The 22,698-nt window shown below is 48.5% G+C and overlaps 2 protein-coding genes across 2 annotated transcripts in view; both read left to right on the forward strand.

Moving 5' to 3' along the window:
• The first annotated feature begins 1,017 nt into the window (after positions 1-1,017).
• LOC116226828 (DEP domain-containing mTOR-interacting protein-like) lies at positions 1,018-15,252 on the forward strand. Its single transcript, XM_031589814.2, has 9 exons — positions 1,018-1,246; positions 6,894-7,072; positions 9,426-9,549; positions 10,704-10,882; positions 11,451-11,636; positions 11,998-12,138; positions 12,267-12,337; positions 14,024-14,128; positions 14,988-15,252. The coding sequence occupies exons 1-9, from the start codon at positions 1,116-1,118 to the stop codon at positions 15,111-15,113; spliced, it is 1,242 nt and encodes a 413-aa protein (XP_031445674.1). The 5' UTR covers positions 1,018-1,115; the 3' UTR covers positions 15,114-15,252.
• A 1,946-nt stretch (positions 15,253-17,198) lies between these two features.
• Positions 17,199-22,698, forward strand: part of COL20A1 (collagen type XX alpha 1 chain) — a 44,883-nt gene continuing 39,383 nt past the window's right edge. Inside the window, exons 1-2 of the mRNA XM_090152133.1 lie at positions 17,199-17,571; positions 20,761-20,845. Of these exons, the coding sequence (XP_090008259.1) occupies positions 20,773-20,845 (73 nt within the window). The 5' untranslated portion in view covers positions 17,199-17,571; positions 20,761-20,772. The remainder of the gene's footprint in view (positions 17,572-20,760; positions 20,846-22,698) is intronic.

Genomic DNA, 22,698 nt, shown 5'->3' on the forward strand with positions numbered 1-22,698 from the left:
TGGACAGTGTTTGCTGCTGCTTTATTAAGCTTTGAGTTGGAATGCCCTTTGCTGATATCATTTCCTTCCCTCTTCCCCTCTCCTTTGCATTTCTGAGTTCTGCCCTCTTCCCCAGACAGCAGCTTGCACTCTGGATCTCACTAATGGAAATAGAGTTGCACATGCAACTAATGGCAGTGATAGCTGTAATTAACCACTTCCGCATCCCAGTTCCTCTGCTTATTTACTTGTTGCTATCACTGCAAGATAAGCAGAGGAAAAATCTCAGGTAATGGAAATGGCTGTGGAAGCCGAGGCAGGAATGAGTGCCTGGGACAGATGTAATGGCCAAAGCCAGGAGCATCACACAGACAAACAGCTTGGCCTTGGTACAGTCCCAGATTGCTCAGTGCCAGCTCTTCTATTCATAGAATCACAGAATGGTTGGATTGGAAGCGACCTTAAAGACTTCTCAGCCATTCCACCTTGCATTATCACTATCTGCCCGTGTAAAAAGTTGCTCTCCTCCTGCTTATAAGCTCCTTTTGAATATTGAAAGGTCACAGGCTCTTCCTGGAGCCTTCTCCCAGCTGAACACCCCTGGCTCTCAGCCTGCCTTCATAGCAGAGCTGCTGCAGCCCTCTGAGCATCCCCGTGCCCTCCTCTGGCCCTGCTCCAGCAGAAATGCATCCTTCTCGTGCTCAGGGCCCCAGGCCTGGGTTCAGGTCTCCCACCAAACCCCTATGTTGGTTGCTACAAAGAAGAAGGAGCCCAACTGCTCAGAGCCCATTTTCCATCAGGTGAGAAGAAAAAACCTAGAGAAGGGGCTGGGAGCCAGATCCCGGTGTGTGGTGTGAGTTATGCTGGGGAATGCTCCATCTGGAACCAAATAAAGGAAAGGTGCAGCTCAAAGAAAGGACTGGTGCTGATGCTCGGCTTTGTCCGTCCTGCCGCAAACCGAAGCGCGCAGCCGGCAGAGCTCCGTGCCAGCCGCACCGCGGGGCAGCAGCAAACCGGATTGCTGCAACGCTCCTCCTCCGGCTTCGGAGGGGCGGGGAGCGGGACCCGGCATCCTCCCCATATCCATCCCGGCTGCCGCACCGCGGGCACAACCCCCCCCTCCTAACCCGCACCCCATGGGCTGCGCGGTGCTCCCGGCCCGCAGCCGCCCGCAGCCCGGCATGGAGCCGCTGAGCGGAGCGCTGAAGAAGAGAGCGACGGAGCAGCACCACCGAGCGGAGGTGATGATCGCCGGAGAACAGCTGAGGTAGGGTTGAGCCCGGGCTCTGCACTAACACGGCTTCAAAGCTTGGTCCTTGAGCAAGAACTTCCTCAAGGTGCCCCAAACCCAGAGCCTGGAGCAGGGATGGGGACCGCCCTGCAGAGTTGTTCCTTGGATGCCACGTGCCTGAAGCAAGGCAACACAAAGGGTTTTTGTTTTGAAAGCTACCTTTGGGCACTTCTGCTGTTTTATGGTCCTGGTTCTCAAACTACTTCTAAGCTTTCTTCTTATGAAGGCAGAAATGCACCCTGCTGCGCAACAAAACTGGTGTGTCTGAGAACGTGTTCCTTGTGTGGATGGGGTCACAATACCAGAACTGCTTTCAAGTGCTTGCCTGAAGGCTTTTCCAGCTCTTGAGCAGTTTGCTTGTTTGTATCTCGAGCCATTCTGTTGTATTATGAAATGTGGGTGGGAACTAGAAAATACATCCTTGAGTAACATAAAGAGCCCAGAGCCCATGTTTGCTAGCACCAGATTCCCAAAGTTAGCTCTGTTCATTATGTTGTCCAGCCTCAGTGAGTCACATCAACCTCAGCTTCATTTATCTGCACCATATCAAGGACTGATAATTTCCAGCTAAACATTAAAGCTGCATATTGAATACACAGCCCATGGCCAAGGTGGCTGGAATTTAATAGTGCTGTTGTGGTCAGCCCCATCTCTGCTGTCTTTCCAAATTGTTGCTCTCCTGGCTCCAGAAATTAAATGGGTAGTGAGTGGGAGAGAGCTGCTGCCAGGGATGGGCTGCATCAGACCTTCACACCATTCACAATTCATGTTGCAAATGAGGCTTAAACATTGAGCTTAACTTTCTTACAGGGAAGAGCAGCATCAAATCTAAGGGTGGGTTGCTTTGTTTCAATAACTCAGTGCAAGAGACACAAAGTTATGGCCTTTTCCATGCCATGGGCAGGGCAGGTGTATTCACATTCATATTTTCAATGCTGTACTCATCCAGGGTGACTGAGGGTTAAAATGGGTTCTATAGCCAAAAAAGGGGGCTACATATGCAGAGAGAAAGTAAAATAACTGAGCTGTGTGTTAAAATTGCAAAGAATGAGTGTGCAATGGCAATGATGTGGCCTTCAGTGAAGAGCTGGAGCTGCACCCAGGAGCACAGTGCTGGCAAACTCGTGCTGTTTTGCAAACACAGTGCTGTGAGGAGCAGAGCTGGGCTGCCTCAGCTGCTTCATGCCCCAGAGCTGCTCTCTCCAAGCACTCCTGCTCCATGTTAAAGAGAAGCAGGTTGTCTTTATCCAGCACAGCTGCATTGCTCTTCACTTGTGCTTTGCAGGTGATAGGTGAAATGTCAGCAAAAAGTGCTGGAGTGCTCAGAGATGGAGGCATGCAATAGTTTGCTCATGGTATGGCACGAAGCAGCTGCATCCTTCTGCTTTGGGTTGGGGTGGGAGCTTATTCTCTGCACAGAGAGGCTGCAAATTGCTGCTGGGGAGGAAAGTGGAGAGCTGGATTCCGCCAAGCTTGGCTAACTGAAAGGAGAATGAGGGATGGCTGAGCACTGTGCTGAGTGCTTCAGTCCTTTGCCTGTGCTTGGGGGACTCTTCAGCCTGGCAGTTAGAGTGGAGGCAGTGATGTGAATCTTCCCAAGGTCGGTTGGGTCAGTAGTGATGGGGAAACTGAGGCAGGGAGCTGGATGACCTTGTCTGAGGGAAGGACTGAGCAGAACTAAATGCACTGTGCTTCTCTGCTTGCCCAAGGAGAAGGAATCAAGGTGCTGTGTAAGACAGCCTTGTAACCTCCCACACACACTCAGGAGGCCTTGATCAGCTCTTGCATCTACAGAAAATCTCAACCATTTGTTTTCCCTGTTCTCTGCTTCCTGCCCTGCCTCCTCCTTGCTATTGTATCCAGCCAAACAAACCTTTGCTCTGTCTTTATGGTTCTTTGGCTTGCCAGCAAGTTTGCAAATCCCTCTCGGTTTGTTTTGGCTGCAGAATGAAGTCTGTTCAGTGTCAGGACTCATTTCCCAGCCAGAAATAGCTGCGCAAGTGAGGGGTGAGGAAATGCTTCTTGCGGATGGCAAGGAAAAAACACATCCCAAAGAAATGAGTGGGAGAGGAGTTTAGGTCTCAAACCTCTCCCCAGAAAGATGGAATATTAATTTCCACGGCAGTCACTGCTGTGTTTGCAGGGCTGCTGTGTCAGGCATTCCTTGCATCTTCTGCTGTCAGTCTTTATGTTTCAGTTGTAAAATCTGGTGTGAAAGTCGCCCCAGTTTTACTGAGTTGTTGAGTGTTCCTGGGTGGCATTCTGTAAGAGGCGCCCAGGTACTCACTTCTAATTGCAACAATGTGATCTGCACAGAAGTGTTTCGGAGCAGCTACTTCTCTTTGAGAAGCTCCTCTGTAACCTGGCTTTTTCAAGTACAGACAGGTCCTTGGGTGCAGTTTGGGGATTCATTACTGTCAGGTGAACCAGATGTTCGCCACTAACTCTGCTAAGCTGCATTAATCACTCTGAGAAAGGAAATATTCTCAGTAAACTCATGTCCTGGGCAAAAAGAAGGGAGAGAAGGAAGGTTTTCTCCAACAAAGAACAGAACTGTGCTTTCAGGTGCTGTCCAGGTGAGTGCTTTTATTTGGATGCTCAGATTGTAAGGCTGTTAAGCAGGGTGTGAAGATTTTGATGCATTGGGCTTGCTTTGAGGTGCAGGGCTGAATGTGTCCTGGTTTGTACCTCTGGAATTGTGTGGTGGTCCCTGGGGAACTTCTCTGGGCTGATGTTCAGATCACACTACGTGATCAGAATGATCTTAGGAAGCCTACTGCTCCGTTGTTTAGCACTGGTGAAAGAGAAGGCTGGAATGTACAGCTGTTCTTGCTGGAACTGCTTTTTGAGATTTAAGTCCTGTTTTCCTATTTGTGCTTTTAAATAGAAAAGGAAAAATAAGACTGCATCTCACATTGCTTTGGGTGGGCTGCCTTGTGAATCCAGGGCTTTCCCCTTCCTAAGGCCTTTGTGCTCTTGTAGACATGGGAGAGCAGCGAGCTGAGTTTTGCAGCACTTGTTTTGTATCAGTGTTCATCCCCAGCAGCTATTCAGCACGGGTGCTTTTGTGACTGTTGCTTCCATTTACTGAGCACTCAGCTTTATGATTTTTCATCTTCCTCTAAAGATAGGAAAAGATCATTTGGGTGATGTACCTTCAGGGTCATTCATTTGTATTTAATCACTGTGGGAATGCAGCCTTGTGTTCACATCCTTGAGAGCTCCACCATTACGGGAAGCTCCAAGGTCCAGCTGTCCAGCTGCCATGCAGGAAACCCAGCTCCTTTTCCAAGAAGGGGAAGCTGTTGCCTTTCAGCAAGGTTAAGCAGGATGAATGAGATGAATGAAGGTGTCTTCTTAGTGACCTTGACACAGAAACAAGTTGGTTCCCCAATGCAGCCCATCCAAAGCAAGAGCATGTGCTAGCAGAGAGCCGGTGTGCCAGATGAGGAGTGTTTCACAACAGCTGATTGTTGTGTTCCAGCAAGCATTTCATCTTATTTTTTTGTCCTTTTGAATTAGCAATATGTACACGGGAAAGGTTTTGGCATGTAGGAGAGTCGTAATATTGCATTACACACTCTTCCCTACCTTTTTTCTTTATTATTTTGAAGTGTGGTTATGAAACAGTAATCATTTCTCTGGCTTTGTTGTCCCAACATGGTGATAGATTGCTTTAGACTGCCTTGTGTGATTATGGTCTGTGTCATTAAGTGTCAAGATGTGTGTGTGTGTATAAATATATACACATGTGGTCCTTGTAGACTTCTGCAAACTCTTAACAGCAATGGATGGCTCTTGCTTAAACAGCTCCTATCTCCAACAAACATTTCTCTAGAGTGGCATCCCACTTGTTGGTTCCTAAGGAAATAAAGCATATCAGAAAAGCCTGCTCATCACTTCTGGCACTGGGGGATGCTGTCTGGGTGGGGAGAAGGAGCCTCTCTGCTTGTGGTGGCTGCTGTCCACGTGTGATTGCATTGGAGGGTGCACGGTAAAATAATGGAAGGAAAAAGAGCTCAACGTTGTAAAAATAGCAGGCAACTGTCTGTGGTAGGATAAGCTGCTCTCTTCAGGTAAAATCAATATACAGAGAATCTGTTGGTTACTTGTGGAATGAATCTTCCTGGTAAGGAGAGTACAATGCTGATGCAGAGCTCAGTGTTTGAAGGAGGCCAGTCAAGGTGGAATCAGGACTGGCTCTGCATGGCACGTTGGCTTTCATCATTTGCATTGCTTTCTTTGTATCTCTGCTTTGTCACATCCTGCTGTGTTTCTTTGGGGGTTATCAGAAAGGTCTGGACCTATACCTGTTAAGAACCGTGTTGGCCTGAAGTAACCCAAGCACTAATTGCAGCCATCACTTACTACGTTTTCATTCCACAGAGGTTTTATCTTATCACTTTTGAGACCCTAATTAATCCTATATTGGAAGATAATCCATTATTATCCAATAGATGTCAGTAGGTTTATTGTTTCTTGTACGGTACCTAAAGCTATTGTCCAACAGGCAACACCACATTTGCTGTGCTGTACACAGAACTTCTTCAAAAAGAACAAAAGGAGTTGAGGAATTAAAGAAACGCTGCTGTGATTAATGCCTTTGTAAAACAAACCAGCCTGGGGCAAAACTGTGAGCTGAAATGAATAACTGAAAAGCAGAAATGTCCTGGAGTTACAGAGAAGATATTAATTTAACATCTCTCTGAGTCTGCTGTATGCACTGTGCGCTTTCCAAGGTTGGTGTTCTGGGAACAGCAAAGACTACAGGGCAGGAGTTTGTTTCCTGGTCAGGTGTCCTGCCAGGCTGCGTCGGCTTTGGCCAGGACACAGAAGTTCTCTGTGCTCTGTGGCTTCATTGGCTGTAAAAAGTCCTTTGAAAAGCCAAAGCCGTACCCACCTGAGCAGCCTTCCTTCCTATGTATCTTTCCATCAGAGCTGCAGACGAAGTCATAACATCAGGGTGCTCAGGACAGGACACTTGTAGTTCTGCCCAACTCTGCCCCAGTCTGTCCCAGTTTGAACCAGAAAATGCCAGGACTGCTGATGGATTGAAGGCAGTGCTGTGTCTGGGTGAGCTAGAACTAATGTGTGTGATTTGGATCGGTGTGCTCACGTGTGCTGTGGGTGAGTGTGTACAGGAACACAGGAGAGCTCAGATTTGCCTGGCATTTGTCCTTGTTGGAAGTGCTCTCATCCAGCCCTTGTCCTGGAGGCAGTGATGTTCCTGCTTCCACAGCCATGGGGAAGGAAAACTAGGCACAGAGCCATGCAAGATGACAGAAACATGTACAGTTATTATTTCCTGTAGTTTTGGTTAGTTGCTGTATACCTTTTAGAGGCTTATTTAGAGCACAAAGTCATGCATGGCTCAAAGTGAGTCTGGTTCAGACGATTACAAAGTGCACAAAATAGGAGTGGGAGAAGAGGAGATGCTGAAAAGAGGCTCCTGGGGATGGATTGATGCAGTTTGTAAAAGTGAAGAGGTTACACACAATTTTTAAGTCACTGGGTGCTTTCCAGGAGTCCCAACCCATCGATAGATTCTCCAGGCTGGGCTGGGCTATTGAATTGAGATGTTCACGCCATGCCAGCTGTGCTCTGTGCCCATTTCTCTCTCTAGGCTTCGCCTGCATGATGGGAAGCTCATTAAGGACAGGCGTTACCACCTCCGAACTTACCCCAACTGCTTCGTGGCGAAGGAGCTCACGGACTGGTTGATTGACCACAAGGAAGCCCCAGATCGAGAGACGGGCATCCGCCTGATGCAGAAGCTGATGGACCACTACATCATCCACCATGGTGTGTGACGTTCTCTGTGCATCCCCAGGGGATGACCGCTGGTCTAGTCACTGCTTGTGCCTAGCAGAGGCACATCCTTGCAGCTGGGCTCCATATTCAGCCTTCAGCCAAGCACTCGGGAAGATGTTCAGCCACAGCTGGGGCTGCTTCCCTCTGTCCTGTCCCTGCCTTTGGCAGTGCATCTTCTGCTTGGACAAGCAAGGGCAGAGGTGATTTAATGAAAATGCTTTCAGTTGCAGTGAAGATTTCTTCAGATACATCTTAAATAAGGTTTTCCAAAGAGATCTTAGGGCTTCGGGCCAAAATGTTTTTGGTTTTGATTTTTAGGTTTTTCTTTTGGCACCAAAAGAATAAAATAGCGTTTTTACATTGCCCTTGGTGGGCAGTTCTGGGGGCTGAGCTGCCACCCTTGGCTGCTATCTCTTGCAAACCTGAACACAGGTCTTTGGGATATGGTGACCATCTGGTTGGAGCCAAGGAGACAGAAGCAGGTGACAGTCACAGAATTCTGTCCTCTCTTCTTCTGCAGCGATCAGCACAAGCTGCCTCCAACCATTGCAGTGCGCTCTGTTGCCGTCTGCTCCTTGCTGGGTTTTATGCCCTTTGCATTAAGCTGCTCTGAATCAAAATCAGCTCTGCTGCTGTGATTTATCACAAAAGCATAGCACTGAAGTAGCGAGTTCTCTGTTAACCATTAACACTTCAGACTGATTATTTTTCCATCTCTCCAGCCAACAATTTCCAACAAGCCCATTAGTTGGTTAAGCCTGTGCGGACGTGGCTGCCAAAGCTGGTTTGATTGCTTATCATGGGCACGTCCCTCCTGCTCCTACAGAACACACAAGCAGGTTTTCCAGCTTGCTGTGGGACCATTAGTTGTTGTTGGTCCTATGGAAACGGGACTGTCTGCTAAATGCCTTGCAGTTGGCTGCCTGTACTGTTTGCCTTCCTCTCCACTGGGATCCAGAAAGACCATAATTATTCCATGCAGATGCTCTGTGCTGCCTTTAAGAGGCTGATGTGCTTTGAGCTGCTGCTCAACTACATGCTGGAAATGCATTGAAATTGGTCTCCATGTAGTAAAATGTTTTCACTCAGAGGGTGGTGAGGCACTGGAACAGGTTGCCCAAGGAGGCTGTGGGTGTCCCATGTCAAGGCCAGGCTGGATGTGGCTCTGGGCAGCCTGGTCTGGTGTTTGGTGACCCTGCACATAGCAGGGGGTTGAAATGAGATGATCATTGTCGTCTTTTTTAACCCAGGCCTTTTTAACTATGATTCTATGATTCTGTGTGATTCTTATGGGTGCTGTCTGTCAAGGCTGTGTGCTTATTTCCTAACTATCACCACATGCAGTGCTATCTGAATCACTGCTCCTTTCAGTTAAGAGGATCCAAGCTTTCTCTTCTAAAACAACCACCTCACCCTGCCTTCTGACTGGTGAGTCTCAGGCTTTGGTGCCCTGGTTTCCCACCAACACAACTGCTCAGGAGGAGTTCTGAACTCAAGATGCTCTGACAAGTTTTAGCCTTGAGCTTGTTACCAAAAGGAGAATGAAACATTGCTCAGAAGAACAAATGGTAAAGTTCTAAAAAAGAAATATCTTATGTCTTTTGAATTTTATTCAAATCATATTTGCAAGGCAAATCATATTTGAAAACTGCGCCATAATATTTTGTTTTATTTTTATTTGATTTCAGTCAGGTTGTTGTACAGTCATCTCTTCCAGCCAAGTTTATCTCAAAACAGCATCCCCAGTATTTTCCTGCTGAATGTTGCAGGTATTAATAACCATGCCTTTATAGACCACTCTCATCCCCAAGGTAAATAGCAAGCTGGGGTTCTTTATCCCAGTTGTATGCACCTAGCTGCAGGAAAAAAACTCTCTTGAGGTCTGCTTGCCATACAAGTGAATTGGCACAAAATGGTAGGGAAAAGTTTCTCTTTATGTCATTACACGTTGTAATTCACAAGTATTTTTGGCAGGGATGGAGATGATTTGGTGGAGTTTTGGAGGCAGTGATGTCGGGTTGTTTTACCTCTCCTCCAAGTTTGCTTACACATGACAAAATTCCCATTCTAATGAAGCAATTTAGCAACCGGGTCAGAGTGTAAACTTGAAGTCAAGCTGTCCCAAGGGCTTTCCCATAGGGCTGACCTCTCCCAGAAGCTGCGCAGGTCTGATATGGGAACAGAAGGCTCAGATGCTGGCTCAGCAGCATCGTCCAAGAGGCACAGAAAGGGACACAGCATGTTTCCCATAGCAGAACCTAAGGATAACGCACTGCTGAGCCTGTGTGCAGTGCTGCTGTCTGTCTGTCCCACATACACTGACCTCCTGCTCTCCTCCTTCCAGTTTGTGATGAGCACTCGGACTACAAGGACGCCAAGCTGCTGTACCGCTTCCGCAAGGACGACGGGACCTTCCCCCTCAGCAAGGATGTGAAGGTGTTCATGCGAGGACAGAGCCTTTACGAGAAGTGCGTGAGTCCCTTCCCAAGGCCTCGGGTCTGCCAGCTGTGCTCGCTGTGCTGCTTCATGGCTGGAACCACGGCAACCTCGTCTCTTTCTATTCTGTATGCTGCAGCCCTGGGAAACGCTCATTCCTGGAGAGGAGCTGGGCTCTGAACTGATGCGTGCTTTGATGCACTTTCTCCATACCTGCTCCCCTTCCAGGCCCATCTGTGGAGCACTCCCACAGACCCCCAGCAAGCTTACTAACTCAAAGTTACTCCACAAGCACAGTGTCACCTAACACTGTGCTTCAGATCAAGTGCTGATGGTTGTGGCATGTGGTGTCCTGCCTCTCCACTCTACAGCAGTGAGAAGTTGATTGGCCCGAAAACTTTGGGAACCAATTTAACATCCTTAGAGCTTTTTCTTTCCTCATAGAGTAGCAGTGGTGAGTGGGGTCATCAGCCACACGCATCAGCTCTGCTAGGACTTGTGTCCCAGCAAAACCAGCAGGTACAGGGCCAGCATGGCCTTTCTGCTCTGTGATCCCGAGCCATAGATGGCTGGGCTGAAAGGGACCCCAAAGATCATTCAGTTCCAACCCCCTGCTGTGGGCCAGCCACCAAATCGGACAGCAGCTCAGGCTGCCCAGTGCCCCATCCATCGTGGCCTTGAACACCTCCAGGGATACACAGGGATGTCCTTCGGACAGGTGTGATTTCTGTCCTTCATACAGGCATGATTTCTACTTCCCCGTGCCCTCTGCATTGCTTTCACTTTGCTTTTGCTCAGCAGTGGATGGGAGAGCATCGAGATTCTTACAGCTGAGGCTGCTGCACCCTCTCGTGGAGGCACTGCGTTCAGCTCCGCCACGCCACAGAATGAACATGGGCTTACCACAGCACACCTTCCCCATCCATCTGGACCAGCTGTTATTTGGGCACGCGTTCGGTTGCTTGCTTAGCTTTCCACTGTAGCCTTTAGCTGAGGTTGCAGCCGAACTGATTCCTCTGCATCTGCTCCCACTGCTGGGATGAAGATTTACAAACCTGTAAATGCAGCTGTGCCTTTCGCCCTCCCTTCCCACCGCTCGCAGGCAGCGATGATTTGGCTTTGCCCACTCTTCTCATCCTTGCTTCGGGCTGCGTGGCATCACGGGCGCTTGTCCCACCTCTGCCAGGCTGGTGAGCGTGGAGGGCTCCATCCTGAAGGTGAGGGAGGAGAACTCGGTGAAGTACCAGCGGGCGTTCCTGGGCAGCGAGATGGTGGAGTGGCTGGTGCAGGAGGGAGAAGCAGAGAGCCGGAGGGAAGCGGTGGAGCTGGGCCAGGCGCTGCTGGAGCACGGGATCATTCAGCACGGTGAGAGGAAGGGAAGTGAGCGATGAGCATAGCTGTCATGCCAAGAACAAATCCCCATTCACGGCATGCAACAAGTGCTGGTCAAGTGCCCACTTAGAGATAGCAACGGGGCCTTTTAGTGCTATGTTTGGAGCCGGTGACCTTTGAAGCCACAGCAATCCGCTGCCCACAGAGGCTTTGAGCTGCAATTTGAGCTGCTGCTCTGCGGTCCTTCAAAGACCTGGGCTGCAGGGCTGAGCCCCACCCTGAGTTTCCAGGGCTGGTTGTGAGCGTGCAGAGCTCAGCAGGGCTGCAGGTCACACCCACCTACTTTCCCAGCTTTCCATCTGTGATGCAGGGAGCCCTCTGAGCTCCTGGGGCTCGGTGGTGTACTGATGGGAGATGGCATCTCCTGGGGAGGTGGCCCTGCTGTTCTTCCTTCTTTGCACAAAGCATTCTCCAACAGAAAAAAAAAAGCCCTAAAATACAATGCAGAAGCATTAAAAGCAATTAATGCAGATAGCTTGGTATGTTTGCTACACATCTTTCACACTCCCTCAGCCTCTCCTTCCTTCCTTGTCCTCTCCAGTCTCCAACAGGCACCACTTCCTGGACTCTGACATTCTCTACCAGTTCTGGATCAACTTCCGACGGCGGCGGCGTCTCACCGAGCTGCTCAGTGAGAATTCCTCCCGTGCTCTGTCTGAGAGCCCCGACAGCCCCTTCTGCCTCCGCAAGCTCAACCCAGAGCCAGGCAACACCAGCTTTCTCTCTGGTAACCGTCTCTGTGTATTTGAAGGGTGCGAAACCGAGCCTTATGATGCCAGAGCATCTCAGGGCTGAGGTGTAGCTCCAGCATACCCCATAGGGTGCTCCTCCAGACATCTTATGAAGCAGCCACATGTCCTGTCTGCTGGTGGACATCATGGTGCAGTGGCAGTCTCTGTCACAGTTCCCCATTCTAGGAAACAACTCATTAGCTCTGCTCTTGGTCCTTCTGTAAGGCTAGTTTTATTCTGCCTAAACTCAAATGCTGTATTTGGTACATGCACATCCTTTACATGTGGGTCAGGCTGCTGTGGGAAGTTTATTAAACTGTTCCTTCCCTGGATAACTGTTACTTCTGGTTTTTGCAGTCCAGCCCAACAAGGAGATCAAAGTTGTCTCAGCAGTTCGGAGGAGCAGCATCACTTCCCTCGCTGGAAACTCCAACCCCTACTTCAGCATTACTCCCACTCTGGTTTTCCCTCCTGTGGCTGAGTGCAACCCCAAATCAGGTCTGGGCTCCTGCACTGTCCTTTTTCTACACAGGAAACATCTGTTCCCTTGGGCGTGAGCTGTCTTATTATGTGCTTTAGTATATGAAACCCTCAATTCTGATTTGATCTGTCACCTTCTGCCCTAGTGTTAAAGAGACCCGTCACCAATGAAGAGCTCCTGTCCCCTGGGGCCCCCTACGTCAAGAAGATGCTAACTGTAAGTGACCATCATGAGCGGTGTCACTGCTCTGATGGCACTGAGCTCTCTTTGATCACTTTCTGCTTTGATCACATTTTGCTGCTCTGACCTCTCAGCATTGAAACTTTGATTGCATGTCACCTCATCCCAGCTCCTTCATGGTGTGTCTCAGCAGGTCGATGTCTTCACGTGTCCTTGTTGCTGAAAGCAGCGGTGACCGCTGTGGCCTCTGCTTTAATTTAATATATATCAGAGGGATATCCAGGAAAGAAAATGTTTCCTGGACAGGAGAAATCCAATTTTTGTATCACCAGCTCCACACAAACTTTAGATTCAATCAGGTCTTGTGGCAGCTGGGACTTTGACACTCATCCTGTGTGTCACAGAGATGTCACCTTTGCACTGCTTTATTCAGCTTCTGATTTCCTGTTGCAGAGAAGATATATTAATATGCTCTGTCGGCTTCTGATGGAGTAGAATTGAAGAGGGAACATCCAAGGGCTGCTCTTCTTTTATTATGATGGGCTTTCTGTCATGAATAAAATAAGCCCCTTGTTTGGGGCTTTTGCTTTTCACATTATTTCTAGAGCTGTAGGACCACATTAAGGCAGCCCTGCTTGGGCTGGGGGCTGTGAATGTCACAGGACAGTTCTTGCCCTGAGGATCCTGTTGTGCTTGGCTATTTCTGACTCTCTCTTTATGCTGGTTTGACTCAGGTGGGTTTGGATCTGATCCCCAAGTTAACTGTGCTGCAGAAATTGGAGGGAAAGAATGAGGAAAAGAAAGCAGCTGGTTGGTGTGGCTGGCATGAAGATGTGCCACTCGTTCTCCTGAACGCTCTTGCCCTGCCCTTCAACTCTGCCAGCTGGGGCCTTTCATGGCTCATTGCATTCTGCTTCGCTGTGCACTTGCTGTTATTTATTTATATGGCTAATGTGCAAAGTCCTTTGAGAATTCCTTTTCTCCTTTAGTCACGTCATATGGCTGCAGTGTTAGGGCAAACTGCTTTGACAAGCTGAGATCAGAATGGGAAAGGTCAGGAGTGGCTGCTCCCATCCTGCAAATTTTGCATTAAGGCACAGTGTCCCTGTGTTTTGGAAATGCTTGGTGTGCTCTTGGTGCACACCCTGCACTGAACTTCATGTTGGCGTAAGAGAAATGAACAGCCCAGGAGGGCCAAGACCTCCATGTGCTGAGTTTTCAGGTGATACGTGTTCAAAAACCTTCCACAAACACGGAGTGTAAAAATGAAGTCAATCTTTACCCATGGCTGAGCATGAGGAGGAAATGGGGAAAACAGAAGGGATGTGTCATTGCCAAGGATACTGTGAGAGACGCTGGCACAGGTGAATGAAAAAAAACTCCAAGATTAGAGAGAGAAAGAAAGACTGCCCTTGAAACCAATATTTGCAAGAGCAATTAGTCCCCAACTGTCATGCATGGAGGTGGCAGAAGTGTTTAACTGATATGGAAAGTTTCCTGGTGCCCAAGGATGCTCTCATTTTATCCGACAGACTGAGAAAACCACAAAGCAATGACAACTATTGCTAATGCAACTGGAAACAAAGAGTGAAGGTCTCTTTGTCTTCTCTCCCACCCTAGGTGGAAATTAGGACTTCAAGCAGATCGTGCATTAGTAGGAATTGCAGCATCCCCTCTATCCAGCCCATTCCTTTGTTCTAAGTCCTCTTGTTCTGCTTGCAGATCGTGGGGGATGCTGTGGGCTGGGGCTTTGTGGTCCGAGGAGGCAGACCATGCCACATCCAGGCTGTGGACCCAGGAGGACCTGCTGCTGCTGCGGGCATGAAGGTACTCTGCTCACAGTGACACGGGGCAGGATTTGTGCCCTGTTGGAGCCTTTCAGGGTGAACACATCCCCCATGGTAATCCCACCTCCTGCAGCAGAGGTGGAATCATACAGAGCTCTGGTTGTGTTTGTCTGCTGTTAACAACATGTTCTGCACAGAGCTCTTTCCCATGTGCCTGAGATCAGAATAACTTCAGACTGATGCCTTGATTTGGCTCCCCAGGTAGTGTCCAATATTCCTGGCTCAGGTATGAGGAAGGAAGGTCTTGAACATCACTTTAGACCCACCATCTAAGCGTGAATGGGTTTTGTGTGTAGAGCTGCAAGCCTGGATTTAGGAGTGAATGAAAGAAATGGAGTTTCGGTTACACTGTAAGAAGAAGAGCAGTGAGTGAGCAATTTCCACAAGCTGACACAACCCTGCAGCCACGTGGATATTTGAAATAATGGGGTTCTTCAGAGGCGGAGTGTGACTCTTTTGCTTCAGGCAGGGTTGGAAGGAGATGTGTGAGTTCATTTCATTTGCTCCAGAGCCTAGTTTGTTTCTCCTCACCTAATCTAATTTGCTACCAAATTGCTAAATGTTATTATTGTGCCTCATTTCCATCTGTGAAATGAACCACTGCTCATAAATGAGTATCTTCTCTCTCTATTAGCTCAGTCTAAATCCCTTTGGTCTCTTTTTTATGATACAGTGATTATAGCACAGTGATTATTAGTAGAGCTTATAGAGTGGTGATGCTTTGGGCTTTGCAGGGTTTTGCAGTTATTGGCAGTGCAGCCTCTGGCTGCAGTCAGCCCTGAGCAGAAATTGCTGTGAAGGCATCAGCTGAATGTAACCAGTCCTTCCTCTCCCTGCAGGTGTGCCAATTTGTTTTCTCAGTGAATGGCATGTATGTTTTACATCTGGACTATCAGACCATCAGCAGCCTCATCATGACCGGACCACGGACTCTTGTCATGGAAATCATGGAAGCCATTGAATGAATGGAGGAGCCTTATCTCACCACTGAATGGAGGAGCAGGGCACTGCAAAGTAGGGATGGACTGTGGGCAGGGACCAAGCTCAACCTTTCACTCTGAAATGTTAGGCATTTAAACATATTTTCAAATAAACATGTTCTAATGGGCGAGTCTTGGATTTTGATGATGTTGAAATCTTTGCCTCTAGCTGACCTTGAGTTCTCACCACCTCCTTTCTAATGCTGGTGGGAGAGTTCAGTACTTGATGAAACCAAGTCTTGGATCAAGTCAGCCACCCCGCCAGGCTGCAGGACAGGTGGTGCAAGCTGCTGAGCAGCAAGAAGTTTGATACCAAGCAAGTGAGCATGTCTGAGCTCCCCTGAGCTGTCTGTGCAGTCTACCACGAGCTCAATGAGCTTCCCAGATGGCTCCATAAGCTGTGTGTGATGTATATGCTTCCTTGTAAAGAAAGCCATAGGGCCCTGATACTCTTTGGGCTGTTACTCTTCCCAGCTGGGTTTCTTGAAAGGTAAGACTTCTATGGTAGCTCTTCTTGTGCCTCCAGTTTCAAATAATGCTTAAATTAATTAACCAGTGTCATCTCTAATGTTTTCATCAATGTCTTGGATACAAGACTTGAAGGTATACTAAATAAGTTTGCAGGCAACAGGGAGGAGCTGTTGATGCCCTTGAGTGCAGAGAGGCCTTGCAGAGAGATCTTGACAAATTAGAGGGCTGGCAGCCACCAACCACATTAAGTTAAGCAACAGCAAGTGAGAGTTCTGTTGCTGGGATGGGGTAACCATGATTCCATGCACAGACTGGGGCACGAGAGTCTGGATAGCACTGGGACAGGCTCTGAGGGTCACAGTCACAGCCCTGGCTTCACTTGCAGGTAGTGTGGGACACTCATATGTAGCCTACTTTGAAAATAAGCTTGAATATAGAGAATAACAAGAATGTGGGGAGGTTTATTGCTCTCCATTTCGCAGCACACCCTGCTCATCACTTTGACCCTCTGGTCACTTTGATTTGCCTCAAAACGTTTGCTGACTTCCCTGGAAGACGTGGTGCCAAGCTGGTGTGAGGCACTGCAGTGCAGCTGGCTGCCTTATTTCTTCATGGTATGGAGAGAGATGTGCTTCTCTCATGCTGGTGCAGAGGGGTAGCACTGCTGGAGCATAGACTTCCTAGAGCACGGTCCAAGCAAGATGTTTGCACTGATAACCCACTGGGGTCTTTCCAGGCTCTAAGTGAAAGCAGACAGCCTTCTGATCTACACAAGCATAAGCACTGGAACAGGCTTTCATTATTTTTCTGTCATAAATAGAGCACGAGCTGTGGCTCTGGCTTTGAACTTCCTAGAAAGTGAATGAAGCATAGGAGATTCGTGCTCTTTCCTTTCTCACCTTGTTTTGCAGTAAACTGCTGCAAATCTGAGCAGCTGTTGAACTCCAGTGGGCACTACAGGAGAAGCAGTTTGTGGTATTGAAATGCAGGGCAGTGCCAATTCTGTCTCCCCCGGTGCACAATGCTTCATTTTAACAAGATTTAAGTGTTTTATTTTCATCTTGCTCTTTGTGTATTCCGATGCTTTAAAGCTTTTACTAGATTATAAAGAAAATCTTCAGTGAAGTACTAAATGCTTGTTTATTTTGCAAAATATTTAGAAACTTTGATTTTCTTCCTTCCAACACTTCCAAAGATGCCCATTTCCTGGAGAGTGAGCAGTGCACATTTCCTGAAGCTCACTGTTGCCATGCAAGGCCAATGCCAGCAATCACCAGAGATCTACCTGCAAATCCAGTCTGCAGCAGGGAGGAGAAACACCACCATTTGTGGCAGTGAAGACAAAAGTTTTTGGATGAAGGCTTGGCTCTTCAGGGTTGTGCAGCCAAAGGTCAGGGCTGCAGGCACTGCTTGCTCTCCAGCTCATGAATCAGCTCCTGGCCTCGCAGAGCCTCCAGATGTGCTTAATTCCCCTATCCAAACGCAGCACAATTGGCCTTCAGCACGACCGCTGGGCTCTCAGAAATACTTAATGGGATGTGAATGTGGCTGGACTGAGTTCATTCCTGGGAGCATGACAGAGGGTGGGAGGCACAGCTTCTTGCTGCGCTCTAGGAAATCAGCAGGCAGCTTCCTAGATGGAGGTTTAGCAGTGAGATAACACGAGCACTCCACGCCATTCATTGAGATTTACAGACACGGGCTCGTGCTTTCCTTGCATGCTTTATTGAGCCACGTGTCCGGGCCACCGCTCTGCTGCACGGTGCAGAAGGGAGGTGGGGGAATCTCTGTCCCTCTCCCCCCTTCCTTCCTCCCTCCCTCCCCTCCCTTAACTGCACTGACTCTGGGACTGAGCTCTCTCTGTTGAGATCTCTCCAAACACGCCGACGCGCAGCGAGGCACTGGGGCTCCTTCCCCAACGTCTGAGAATGTAGCAGGATCCAAACTGCCTCCCGGAGAGCCGCTCCAACAGGTCTGTGCTTTGCTCCTTGCTGGTGCTTGATGTGCAGGGGAGGTCGGAGGGGCTGCATTGTTCTGGGGGCATGTGTGGGTAGCAGGGAGCTCTGAGAGAGTTCCCAACCATGGGATGCTTGAGCGCTGCAGAGGGGTGGCCTCAGGTCTTGTGTTTGCTGCAGTCCAGTTGTGAATGTCACCAGGACTGCCTTATAGAGAGCAATCTTTTTTTTTTTTTTTTTTTTCAGTGATGGCTGTTGGAGATGTGGTTTGATTTTTCCTTTTCTTTTGTGGCTCACAGATTAAAACTTGCAGGGAATTTATGCCAAAGGGGGGGATGGTGCTGGCAGTGGCAGCTCAGAGTGCATTTCTTCCACCTGTAGGCATGGTGAGGGTCTGCACCCTAAGCAAGCCAAAGTTCCTAAACCTGCCTGGTCCATGCCTCACAGCAGACCTTATCCCTTACTTTTTTGAGACTGATGTGGAGAGGAACTGATGATTTTTGCTCAGTAGTGAAATAAACACAAGATTTGCAGGCAAGAACAGACAGGTTTTGATGAATACAGGTTTTCTTCATCTGTTGTCAGTTCTTTAACTAGGAAAGTGCTCAGGGAATATGGGCTCCTGCAGCAGGCAGGTGGCACCTCGGGGAGATCCCTGCCACTGCCCGTGTGCAGGGCCACGAGGTGACATCACTGCCAACAATTCTGTGCAGGGCTGGTGATGTCCTCTGGGATAACAATGGGAACATCCCCAAACTATCAGCTGGTCTGTGGGGCTGCGGAGGGCAGAAAGAATTCACACTGCTCCTACATCCTCACCAACTTAAAAATGCAGCAGGGATATTTCTACATAAAATCATAGTGGTTTTTTTTGTTTTTTTTTTTTTCTTTAATTGAAGTGGCTGTTCTTATAATTTCCTGCACAAATAAGGGGATCTCAGACAGCCTTAATCTCCAAATCCCCTCTGAGCACACAGCTGGGACAAACGGGAAGTGGTGCGTGTCCCCCTCCCATTTTCCAGACCCTGGAAATACTCACCACTTGCTCCATATGTTGTTGTCTCCAAATTCTTTCCCCAAACGAGTAATGGGAGAGAGGCACCGGCGTGCAGGCAGCTCCCTGTGCTCTGCTGGGCTGATGTCATTGTGGTCCCTTGGTCTGGAGTCTGCAGCTCAGTCTGGCCATGGTGCCACCAAAGGGGCAAAAGTGGATGCAAAGGGTGGGAAATGGATGGGAAAGGCAGAAATGGGTGGGATTTGGGGTCCAGCAAGTAACCCTATGGCACAAGGAAGTAATAGGTCCTCCAGCTTTCATCTTCCACCATTTAAAACCACTGCTTTTGTTCTTCTTGATTTATGGATGGGAAAATGAAATTTGGAAAAGAAGTGCTGATGGTTTTGCCTCTGACATAGGAAGCAGAGATGAAGTCCTTGCTTCAGCCACAGTGTTGTGACAGTGAGGATCTACACTGCTGGGACTTATGAGTGTAACCCGTGTTAATATCAAATTCTTCCTTATTGTCACATCCAGGTGAAAGCTCCTTGCTGGCTCTGATTTTGCAGCTCAGTGCAGGTTGCAGATGCCCATGTGCTTATTTCACTGGACTTTGGATCCCACATAACCCTGGTTAACGTAAATATCCTACCCAACACAGTGCTGTGCTGGTGTCCTGTTTGCCAGCAAAGCCGTAGGGAAGTGGCACAGCAATGCAGTGCCATTGCAGAATGGGACAAATAAGACCTCGAGTCAGGGAATTTTTTAATGCAAGCTCCTCTCTTCCCATTGCCACATTTACCCTTGCAGGAAGAGTAGGCTTTGCTCTTTTTGAGAACGCAGATCGCAGAGCCCACCTGTAATATGCTTCTGTTTATGAGCAATGACTTCATCTTGTTAGCTGGAAAAAGGCAAGTGTTTCTCATGGCCAGGGGCTTCAGTTACACCGCAGTTGTTCCGTATAACTTGATCTTCAATCAAAAAAAATAATCACAGACTGAGTATCATACATGAGTGTGTGTGCAGGGGGAGAATGGTTAACATCTATCTGTTATAACTTGCAGTATATTTTTCGTTCTTACAGCAATTTTGAACTGATTTTAAACCCAGGAGATCATGGCTAGGTCACTCCTGCATATCTATTTTTCCTTGAAATCACTTTAAAGCTGACATATCAGAGGAGATACAGGCATTTGCCAGGAGCCTGTAAATACCTGTCCATCAGAATGAAGGGAAGTGAAATGTCACTGCAGAGGAGGAAACTTGTGTATGGTCTGGTTCTGCCAAAAGCAATTGCGTAGCACAAAAATGACAGATGCCAATGATGCAAAAAAACATCAGCACGTTTTAAACCTGGTATACAGAGGCTGAGGCCAGGAGGAGGCTCTGCATCTATCTGTTAGGGTGGTTTTATGATGACCTGACTTTTCCGTCCCAAATGACACCTAAGTCCAGGCCAGCAAAGACAACAGAAGGTCCTCGAGGTCTGTGAGCCATAGGGTGAGTTCTGAGGGGTGGCTGTCCTTAGCTACCAGCTCTGGGGATGTTACAGTGGGTATTTCTAAATCAAATTGATCCTCTGCCTTTATAAAGCTGCATTTCAGTCTTGTTCAGGTGAGCAAGTCAAAACAAGACCATCCCAATGCACCCTGGATGTGACTGTTCAGGAACTCCACCATATATAATAAATGAAACTCTCATTCCTAAGCTGATGACGTATAAATTGAGTGGTACCTCTTCTGCTGCTTAATTGCTTTATTGTGATCATTGGAAACCCAGCCAGCTGAGAAGAGCACTGGATTGAAGCCTCCTCCCTATCAGATGTACAAATTCAGTTCTGGTCCGAGGAGCTGAGCAGCTGTATTGAAGAGACAAATAATACAAAATAATATCTAGGAATTGCAGAAAAGTTGAATGTGAGCTTCACCACCTGCCCACTTAGTGCTGTCAGTGATGGAAAGAGCTGTGTATCTCAGCTCGTGGCTCCTTTGCTGGGGGGCTGGAAAAGAAAATTAAACAGAAACAAAACAAAAAATAAAAACAATAACAAAAAACAATAATAAAGTCCATTACAGCAACAAGCTTCAGTTCCCAGCACCATCCCTGCAGAGAGCAGCAGGGCTTGCAGGGTGGCAGAACCAGCTGGTTCAGGTGGGTTTTGGTATGGCGAAAAGTAACTGGAGCTCCTTCTTCCTGGTGCTTGCTCTCACAGGTCCTGCTCACCATGCTGATTCGTACCTGCTTCTTTTTTGCCTGCCTGCCTGTGGCGAGCCACGTCTGGGGACGAGGGGGGCAAGGTAAGGAGCTCACCTGCACTGCTTTGGGGGGCTCTGGGCTGAAACCTGGGCTGAACTGCCAGCCCTTCTGGTGGGGAAGCTCCAAGCAGCGTATTCCCATATTTAAAGAGCAATAGGAGATCAGGGAGCCAGTGCTGGGAGAGCGTCTTCATCCCACCCCATTCTGCAATGCCTGTTCTCATCTCTGGCAGCAGCTCAGAGTGCCTCTCCCTTGCACTGGGGATGCATTTCAGTCTGTGTAAGCAGGAAAGGATGCTCGTGGGGTCTGCTAACAGAGCTTGAGAAACAGAAAGAAAAACTTGTTGCTTCTGTTCATTGTCATGTCTGTCCTGCACTGTGACACTGTGGAGCTGCATGGTGATGTGTGACATCTGGGTAAGACGTGCATCCTCCTGTAGCATGTAGAGCTCCTGCAGTGCCATAAATGAGCAGAAAATACCTATAGCACCTCACCATTTCCTTTCCACCTTTCTATTCCATATGAACCATCCATATGAGGGATCACCACAAGGTTTTCCTGAGAGGTGATGGCAAGTCACATTCAGGACAGACTTATCTCTGTGCTGTGCATCTTCCACACAGTGTGTCTGGGCTTTGCTCCCCATCAGCTGGAGAGCAAGGTTACAGCATCAGAGAGCACACATCCAACACAGGGCAGAGAAACAGTGGGGCTTTCATGGCACCGGGCTTCATTTGCATCCAGCACATAATGGAGCTTCAGAGGATGCTGTCCTTTCTGATCTCTCTGGGGACATTCTTGCCTTTTTAACTTCTGGGCTCCTAGAGCGATGGCCAAGGAGCTGGACCACACTTGTCCAGAAGAAGACAGCTTCATGTTTCCTCTATGAATTCCCCTCATTGTTGCATGATCTTTTATCACTTCTTTTCGGCACGATTCTGAGATTTGATTTTGCCCCTCACCCCTCTTCCCCATGTTTTCTTTCTTCTTCTTCACATTTGCATGGGGTGAGATGTGAATTTGAGCTTTGTTTCCCCAAAATAGTTGTCTGCTTGTTGGGCAGCCCACAGGAAGTCTCTGCAAGGAGAGGCTGAGGCACAGATTCTGCGTTGAGCCAAGCAAGTCCTCGCTGCCAGCTCCCACTGCTTTCCTGGGTGTGACTTCATGCAAAGATGTCGGGAGATGTCTGACACCATGCAAGACCAAAATAGGAACATGTGGAGCCCTACAGAACACAAAGTGTGCCAGTGCTGAGCATGATTTTTGACACAGAGGGTGGTGAGGCACTGTTCACAGGTTGCCCAAAGAGGCTGTGGATGCCCCATCCCTGCAGGCACTCAAGGCCAGGCTGGATGTGGCTCTGGGCAGCCTGGTCTGCTGGTTGGCGGCCCTGCACATAGCAGGGGGTTGAAACTGGATGATCACTGTGGTCCTTTTTAACCCAGGCCATTCTATGATGCTCCAGGTCACCTTAAGCTTTATTTATATATTTTTAATGAGTAGTGAGAAAAGGAAAGAATCATAGAATCTTGAAGGTTGGAAAAGAGCTCCAAGATCCCAAAGTCCAATCCCAGCCCACCCCACTGTGCCCACTGCCCACAGCTCTGGGACACCTCCAGGGACAGTGACCCCATCACACCCTGTGCAGCTGTGCCACTGCATCACTGCTCTTTCTAGGAATAAATGTTTCCTAATATCCAGCCTGACTTTCCCCTGGCACAATGTGAGGCCATTAGCAAGAGATTGGTAACAGCTGCCAACGAGGTGGGCATTTGAGGCCATATATTATTACTATGCAGACAAAGCAGGCACTTGCTCATTGCACATGAAAGAGCCTGCTGGAAAGGCAGCTGTAGGTGCAGGAGCAGGGAGGAGGGGAGACAAATCTGCTGAG

Source organism: Phasianus colchicus, chromosome 17 (assembly GCF_987193195.1).
Source record: "Phasianus colchicus chromosome 17, bPhaCol1.hap1.1, whole genome shotgun sequence".
In the NCBI taxonomy this organism is placed as follows: Eukaryota; Metazoa; Chordata; class Aves; order Galliformes; family Phasianidae; genus Phasianus; species Phasianus colchicus.

Coding starts and splice junctions, on each gene's coding strand:
- LOC116226828 (XM_031589814.2), top strand. CDS start 1,116: ATGGGCTGCGCGGTGCTCCCGGCCCGCAGCCGCCCGCAGCCCGGCATG. Junction 10,883..11,450: donor GCACGGGATCATTCAGCACG/GTGAGAGGAAGG, acceptor TGTCCTCTCCAG/TCTCCAACAGGCACCACTTC. Junction 12,338..14,023: donor ACGTCAAGAAGATGCTAACT/GTAAGTGACCAT, acceptor TTCTGCTTGCAG/ATCGTGGGGGATGCTGTGGG.